The sequence below is a fragment of the Amborella trichopoda genome, chromosome 12 (genome assembly GCF_054954075.1).
Source record: "Amborella trichopoda isolate Santa Cruz 75 chromosome 12, AtrichopodaSantaCruz75HAP2 v2.0, whole genome shotgun sequence".
In the NCBI taxonomy this organism is placed as follows: domain Eukaryota; kingdom Viridiplantae; phylum Streptophyta; class Magnoliopsida; order Amborellales; family Amborellaceae; genus Amborella; species Amborella trichopoda.
In genome coordinates, this window is record NC_142347.1 from 48,044,903 (window position 1) to 48,053,472 (window position 8,570).

At 34.7% G+C, this 8,570-nt stretch overlaps 1 protein-coding gene across 1 annotated transcript; it reads right to left on the minus strand.

Annotated features, from left to right (window-relative positions):
- Positions 1–283: 283 nt before the first annotated feature.
- Positions 284–8,315, minus strand: ABCI17 (non-intrinsic ABC protein 3). The gene is made up of 4 exons (XM_006845648.4): positions 7,360–8,315; positions 6,935–7,261; positions 6,162–6,349; positions 284–850 (listed from the first exon to the last, which is right to left on the minus strand). The coding sequence occupies exons 1-4, from the start codon at positions 7,373–7,375 to the stop codon at positions 596–598; spliced, it is 786 nt and encodes a 261-aa protein (XP_006845711.1). The 5' UTR covers positions 7,376–8,315; the 3' UTR covers positions 284–595.
- Positions 8,316–8,570: the final 255 nt, after the last annotated feature.

An 8,570-nucleotide genomic window follows, 5' to 3' on the forward strand; every position in this document is an offset into this window, starting at 1 on the left:
GTTCGAGTGCATCCCAAACCTATCCAGGTCGCGTCACCCTGATATGTGCATGATTGGGGTCTGATCTAGGTTGGCCCCGAACCCTGGCAAGTTGAGTCCCGACCCAGACCCAACTATTTTAACATGTAATAGTGCAAAGTTGAATTTTCCTGCCTACCTTCAAGGACCTTCCATTGTTTGGCAATAAAACGGGTAAGGGCTCATCATCCCCACTGATTTATTCCAAAAAAAAAAAAAAAAAGACTTCCACATTTGAATTTAAGTTGTGTATGGTCACAAAAGGTTTCTTTCAAGTAAAAATAACACAAACACTTTCTGGCTTATTGATTGCTTTTGTTTCACAAAAGGACCAATTCATGGCCCTGATTTAAATCATCACACCTTGTACTCTGCCAAGAAACTCCCATTTATGGAATTCAACACTTCAAAATCTCCAAGAATTTGAGCCCACTAATTGGAGAAACTAGCTAGTCTGATTCACAAAAACAACTTTGCTCCCTACACTATCAAACTTTTCAGTGAAAAGTTCATACTTGGTATAAAACCAACAATGCACTCGTGACCATCCTTTCAATTACCCATTTCTTTTGATTTATCAAGAGCTAATCTCGAGGAATTTTCGTGCCATTGGATGCTTCGCATCTGAAAGATCTTCAGGTTTCAAAACCTCGACAATCTCACCATTCACTAGGAGGCAAACCAGGTCCGCAATTCGTTGTATTTGCTTGACACTGTGAGAAACCATAACAGTGGTCAGGCCCTGAGACTTCTTGAGCTTCACAATGGCATCCTCTATGTTTTGAGTTGATATTGGGTCAAGAGCACTTGTTGGCTCATCCAAGAGCAAAACCTGTAAAACAGAAGGTTCAAAGTGTTCAATACTCTGCATATTTTTTCCCACTCCTGAAATTTTAGCCCTAATGGATCAATGATACTCTTAATGCTCAATTAGGCCTAAGATTATGATAGTATCTTCATGTGATGATTTATGCTTTATGCAATATTTTTCCCTTTGCCATTGACCATGGACAAGAATTAATTAGAAGTAAGCTGCAAGGGTAGAGTGTTCAGATCTTTTATGTTAAAGAGGTTGTACTTTATTCTATTTTTTTTAATACATCATGTTAACCTCAAATTCGTGGGGTCCATGCCTCTCACCATCACGCAATTGTACAAAGTACAAAACATAATAATTTGAAAAAAATAAAATAACCAAAATACCCTTAAAACTTATCAACCATTTTTTTTATTGAATTTTGAAATATTTTTAAGAATATATGGTGAGAAGTTTAGACACCAAAAATTTGATCTTAATCTTATGCATACAAAATAAAATTAAAATACAGTATGGACCCTCAAAAATAAGGATTCGAGTGTTAAATATAAAACACAACGGACTATTTTTTAATTCTGATTGAAAAATGAGATCTTAAAATGTCCCCACAGGGATTTGCTGACACGGTTCAGTCTTTCTAAATGCTTGCTAATGAAATTTTCTCTCTTGGGGGTTAGAAAATAGATCATCATTATCATCATCCAATCCTTATCCCAATTATTTAAGGTCAGCTACATGAATCTCATTCTCCCATTCTTCTTTATCAAAGGCTATATCCTCAGTAAAACCAAAAGTCACCATACATTTTCTTACTGCTTCTATCCATGTCTTTTTGGGCCTTCCCATTGTCATTTTAAAGTCTTTTACTTGAACCAAATCACACCTCCTAACCGGTGTTGCATTAGGTCTATGCTACATATATCAACCTATCTAAATCTATTTTCCCTCGTCTTATCGCCTATTGAAGCTACATCTAAGTTCTCTCATATGTATTCATTCTACACCCTCATCTCAGCTACGCTTATCCTATGGATATGTTGTTTCTCTGCCAAACATTCCGTCCCATAAAGCATGGCTGGTCTTACAACCGTCCTACAGAACTTTCCCTTCAATATCAATGGTATGCATCGATCACATACACTCTGGATGCACATTTCCACTTTCTCCATCTAGCTCTAATTCTATGCACGACATCTTCCTCAATCTCTCCATTCTTCTCGACTATCAACCCTAGATATCAGAAACAATCTCTTTTCGGTATTTCTTGACTATCAATCTAATTATTTCTTCATTTCTAATCCTATTATTACTAAACTTGCATTCCATATATTTTGTCTAAGTTTGGGTAATTTTAAAACCTTTAGGGTCTAGAGCATCTCTCCAATGTTTTAACTTTGCGTTGACATTGCATTTAGCCTCGTCGATCAAAACTATGCCATCCGTAAATAACATACACCACAACACTTCATCTTGTAGGTGCTTGGTTAACTCGTCCATTACCAAAACAAAGAGATAGGGGCTCAATATTGACTTTTGATATAAGCACATTGTCACTGAGAACTCACTTGTCTCTCTACTAGTTGCTCACACACTAGTTAATACTTCCTCGTACATTTCTCTTACTATGTCAATATAGCATTTATTAACCCCTTTCTTTTTCAACACCCACCAAATTAAATCTCTAGATACTCTATCATATGCTCTTTATAAATCAATAAATACTATGTGCAGGTCTCTTCTCTTCGCTCTAAACTTCTAAATTAGTTGTATGAGCAGAAAAATAGCTTCAGTAGTTGACCTTCTAATACACTCGTTTCATGCTTTAGTCGTTGCTTAACTACTCTCTCCGACAACTTCATAGTGCAGCTCATAAATTTAATCCCTCAATAGTTCGTAGAATTGTGTATGTCTCTTTTGTTCTTGTATATAGATAGTCTTATTGAATGAAATATTTAAATTTCCATGTGCATGCACACACACATACACAGGGAAATTTATCAAACTACCCATGTGAGATGAGCTATTTAACATTATGACTATTTGTAATTATTCCAACCCAAGATCATGTATTGTTTCATGGGTATATTTTGAAATTCAATTGAAAAATATGGGTAAAGTATTTAATTGTGTATCTCTTATGGGTAATTTGATAATGGACATGGTATCTATGAGTCCTATGATTCATATAGAGAAATGAGTCCTCTCTTGAAATTCTATATTTGAGATTTATTTTGGACCTAATTTTATAAGAATATATAATCTTTAACATAGATATCATTTATATGTAAAAAATATTTTAAAAATAAAAAATAACATTTATGTGAAGAAACTACTTAAACTATTGGTTTTAATTTTTTCGAAAGACCTGTCTATTTGCCTCCATCTTTAAGATAGATGTTTTACACCTTGGGAAAAACAAAAGTAGAATTGGAGTTCAACAATAATAGAATGAGTGGTGCGTGTATCATACACTATACACTGGTGGTGCATAATTCCTCAAATGAAGAGAAGTATATGTTATAATGTATATTATAATCCTAAGGGCCAATAGAAAACATAGTCCTCAGCTTCATGACCATTGAATGATAGGGAACATGTCAATTGATCATTGTTCATCATTTAAACGGATGGTGATAACCATAAGGATTATGGTTTTTCCACAATACCAAGGATAATATGGGTGCGGTTTTTACAGAGTTGCGGCTTTACTGCATTTGGCAAAACTGCCATGCAAAACGATGTTCCTGGCATTGAAACACTTGTTATAGGAATTGGGCCGGGTGGACTTGAGGAGACTGGTTGGGGTCCAGACCTAGATTTTGGACTCGAAGGGTTGAGTCTGGGTCTGTTTGACCTTGACCCGACTTAGGTCAGGTCTAAGTCCTTATCCAGCTTAGATCTTGTCGGGTTAGGTCGTGTCTGTGTTGAGGTCAACCAGACCCGATGCAAACCCGTATACATTAATATCATCATCATTATCATCCAAGCTTTCTCTCAGCTATTTGTGGTCAGCTACATGGATCCTATTATGCCATTTCACTCTATCAAGTGTCATACCTGTAATCAAACTGTAAGCCACTATCTCTTTTCTCACTACTTTCATCCATGTCCTTCGGGGCCTTTTTGTTACTTTTTACAAGGCTTCCACGTGAATCAAATCAAGCCTCGTAATCAGCATTGTTCTAAGTCGACGAAGTTCATGACTGGATCACCTAAATATATTGTCCTTCATTTTATCTCCTATTAGGCCTACGGCTATGTTCTCTCAAATGTATTCATTTTAAATTCTATTATTTCTAGTCTTACCACTTATTCATCTAAACAACCTCATTATATAGATGACATATATTATATAAGTGCATATTAATAATATTAAGTATATATTATAACGAAAAAAGTTTATATAACATGCGGACCATATTTTGTAGAAGTAGGGCGCGATGAAAAAATCAAGCGAAAAAGATCATTTCGATATTGGAAAACCCTCCAATTGATTATCTCAACATTGAGATATATAGATTTTCAAAAATATATACAATTTCAAATCTTAAAAGTAATGTATCTTGTAATACACTATTTAAATCATCAATTTTTAAAATTTTTTTGTGTTTATAAATCTACTTTATTCACACATTTTGTAAAATTTTAATTTTATAATTAAATATAAATATAGATTTTCAAACCATAACAGGAGTTTCCAGCATTTGCATCTTTCAAAATTCATTTTACTTTTAAACAAGGTATAGAATGTTCTAGCAGGTTTTGATAAATATGATATTCAAGTACGAAATCCGTATACTGCAATTACAATATTTTAATCAATGTTAGAGGAGGCTGATTAGCTAATTAGTGGTGTAGGTGATCTTTTGACTTGTTGAGTCCGTACACAGCATTAAATAATGGGCATTGATTTATAACCTGCCCAAATCAACCGGTCAAGTCAACACAGTATCACATTTGTCTATGCGTTGCGTTGGATAAAAGCAAAGAGTTGATGCATTGACTTTAATATGGTTTAATTTTCGTTAATATATTTTAATTTTAAAAAAATCGTAAAAGAATCTCCAACTTTACAAAACATAGCCCACATCTTTTTTTTCCCAATTTTCAGCATTTTTCAATGGTGGTCTTTTCACCGTAATGCAATGCGACTACTACGGCAATTAAAATACCGTTACCGTAATAATACAAATATTTATTATAGTATTTTATTTACGGTAATAACATAGAATAGAGTATTACAGTGATTTCAGTACCGTAATATTGTTCAACTCAACATGAAAGATTTTTTACTCTTTCGAGTCTACTATTTATTTACTCGACAAAAATCCATGTTAGTTATAATTTTTTAAATCTCAAATTTTTAAGATATAATATCTACATAATTTTTATATAATTCTCAAAATTTTAAAACGAAAACACAATTAAATAGGTGTTTTTGAGCGAGAGAATAGATCTACATCGTGCTCCCATGATAATATAGATTTTTTTAAAAAAGATAGTCATGATATTAGCTTTGATTTGAAGCTCTTAAAGTATCAAGGTACTTCTATGCATTTCTATTACCACAATACTTTAAAAGCTTCGAACCAAAACTAATATCAGGGCTACTTTTTTTCAAACCAAAACTAATATCAGGCTCTAATTTGATTGTTTAGAGCCTCGGCCAATGTAATTTTTTTTTCTTATTTTTATTTCTCTTTTATTTTATTTTAAATTTGACTTTGTAGAAATTATATCGGTTTTAAATATACCTGACTCCTGATTGGTTTAGTGCCCGTCCGATCATGACAAAACTGATATAAACACCTCATTTACAAAAAAAAATTGATAATTTGAAATGTTTCACCATATTTATTGTTTTTTTACGACAACTATATTGAAAAAAATAAATCTGCGTGCTCCAATGTTGAACACGTTTTATGAGGTAACTGCACGTCATAAATTTGCAACAACGAGGTATATTTTAAATTTTTTGAGGTTTAAATTAAAAATCATATTCTTTTTCTTTTAAAATTGTTTTAAAGTCCTCCCCGATTTATTCATTTTCGAGTTTTCATGAAATTTTCGAAACCCCGGAATAACACAACCAAAATTTGGAAACTTACCCATTAATTATTTCATGGGGGAATTCAAGAATTGCAAACCATGGAAGTATGGATTCAAAGAGTGAGTCCAGAACCAAAATTTTGGAGAATTTGGTAGAGTTTTTAGAACCTGTTCAATGACTACTATCCAAACTCTGTAAATTTTAGGTCTGGACTTAGTAGGGACTTAGTAGGCCTCCTTTAAATTTAGATACAAATAATGCAAGATATATATTTACCTCTGGTTCATTAGCTAGTGTTCTTGCTAGAGCCACTCTTTGGGCCTGCCCCACCGATAACTCGCCACCATTTTTATCAGCTAAAGATGAATCTAAATCTGCAAGGCTCAGCAGCTTTGAGACCTGATCATCTGATAGTTTCTTGCCCATAAGAGAGGGGCCATACCTTATGTTATCTGCGACTGTACCTGTTCACGAAATACTTATAATTAGTTCCAGATAGAGACCATCTTCAAGAAAATGTGGGTGAGTCCAGTGGGAATAGCCGGAGTTACAAGGACAAGGCAGATGTAATTGTTGTGTTTGAGAGAGTTTCCTGATACCTGAATGATTTGCAGACAAAACTAGATGTAGATCAGTAAAAGAAGGAATGCTTCTTTCAAGGCCATGGTTAAGGAAGAAACAATTGAATCATGAAACTGAAAAGTTATTGCTTTTTTGCCGAAATTGATCAATTAAAGATATAGTTCAGCTATAAATTGGTCGAACTCAAGACGAAATCCTCGCCACGGTGTTCAGCCGAAATGAATAACCAGACAGTTTCCCGACAATCTCAGACACGATTCTGCAAAACATGGGCTACTTATCTACCCTAACTCAGGCCAATTCTCAGCCACTTTTTCTGAATTTTCAAACCAATTCTGGAATTGAATTTGAAATTATTTATTTGAAATTCAACCAAATCGGGTAAGACTGAAACCAACCCTGAGAGTTAATTCAGAGCTCAAATCAGCAAAAGGAGAAAAAAACAGAAGATTGCAGAGATAATACACCTTCAAAGAGAGCAGGGAGCTGAAATAGCATGCCCACTTTTCGCCTTAAGCTCAAAACGTCGATATCTTGTATATCTTCACCATCCAAAAATACCGCACCAGAAGGTGGCTCCCATAACCTATTCAGAGCTCTAAGAAATGTTGATTTCCCACTTCCACTAGGCCCAATAATCCCCACGATCAAACCCTTTGAAATATCAACACAAACTCCTGAAAGTATTGGAACCCCTGTTCTCGATTTATACGATAAATCTCGAACTCTAATCTTTGTGAATTTTGGAAACTCTTCTTCTTCTGCAACATTCAAGAGCAATTCTTTTCGATCTTCTGAATAAAGTAGAAAGGAAGCATCAGTATGTAGAGCAGAAATGGGTAATTTGTGCGAGATTTAATAAGAAACCAGACGAGAGAACTGAGTAAAGCACCTGAAACAGAGCCCATCTCTCTGACTTTTTTGATGTGTGCCTCAGAATTGCATGGATTAGAGTTTTCGAAGAATTAAAAACCAGAAAAGAAAGTAAACAAGGAATGAAAAGGAAACCTCAGAGATCTTAAAACTTCAGGATATTTTAGCTGACTAAGAGCAAGGAAAAGCCTGAGATTACACAGAAAGACAAGAAAATGCAAGGAGTACTTTGAAGTTACAAGAACCGGAACCGAAAGGCCTAAAAAGCAATCGAGATTAATGAAATTCAATGAAGTCTCGAAGGAGAAGGCTGAAAAGGAATAAGATGTACACAGAGCATAAAAAGTTTTATGAACCAGAGATCCCAAATGCTAATGCAAAAAAATTTCTGTAACTCTTCCAAAACTCAAATGAAAAATGAAGAAAGAAATGAATTATCTAAAGGATTGGAATCTAAGATAGTTCAAGTAATTCGAAACCTCGAATTAATAATCACAAGGCCAACAAATCATAAACTTTCACGCACAAAAGCCTTCATAGGATTCTGTACACAAGACAAAACTACACCGACTAAATTCTCAGGAAGAGAAGGTTCCAAGCATGAATTCAAGGAAGAAATAGAAGAACAGAGACCTTAAATCTCCATTAAAAACTCTCATGAATCAGAGGCTGTTCAGTAAAACCCCAAATGAAAGAAATGGAGAATCAACAGGCCTAGGGAGGAAATCAGATCCTAAAAAACAGCTTCTTTCTGCAAAACCATAGGCTTTCCAGGCCTAAATGCAAGGTCAAGCCTTAGACATTGGAGGATTTTATGCCTATATGAGAAGGCTTGACAAGAGGCTTTTATAAACAGCTGGTCAGGAGAGAGAGATGGGCATAAATGGCCTAGTCAGAGGAGAGAGAGCTTTATAAATAGCCTACAGAGAAAAAGATTTATATAAATCATCAAATGAAGCTGAACCAGTTAAGCCAGAGAGAGAGAGAAATAGGTCTATCCACAAGAGAGACAAAGAGAGAGATAAAAATATATAAAAATCATCATATGAAAGCTGAACCAGTTAAAGCCTTTTGGCGTGCAAGAGGGGTACAGTATGGTCCTTTTCACAGGCATGCCTTTTCTTGGATAGGCTTTTTGGATTCTTAATCCTGGTTTATGAAGGGAAAATCTGATCTAGGCAGGGCTTATGTGTGAAAGAAAATTATAATGGGTTGGTGATTGTGCCCCTG

Excerpts from the sequence above, each read along its gene's own strand:
- ABCI17 (XM_006845648.4), bottom strand. Across the intron at positions 6,350-6,934 it reads GCTCCCTGCTCTCTTTGAAG|GTACAGTCGCAGATAACATA; the intron begins GTGTATTATCTC and ends TTTCGTGAACAG. Across the intron at positions 851-6,161 it reads CACTAGCTAATGAACCAGAG|GTTTTGCTCTTGGATGAGCC; the intron begins GTAAATATATAT and ends TCTGTTTTACAG.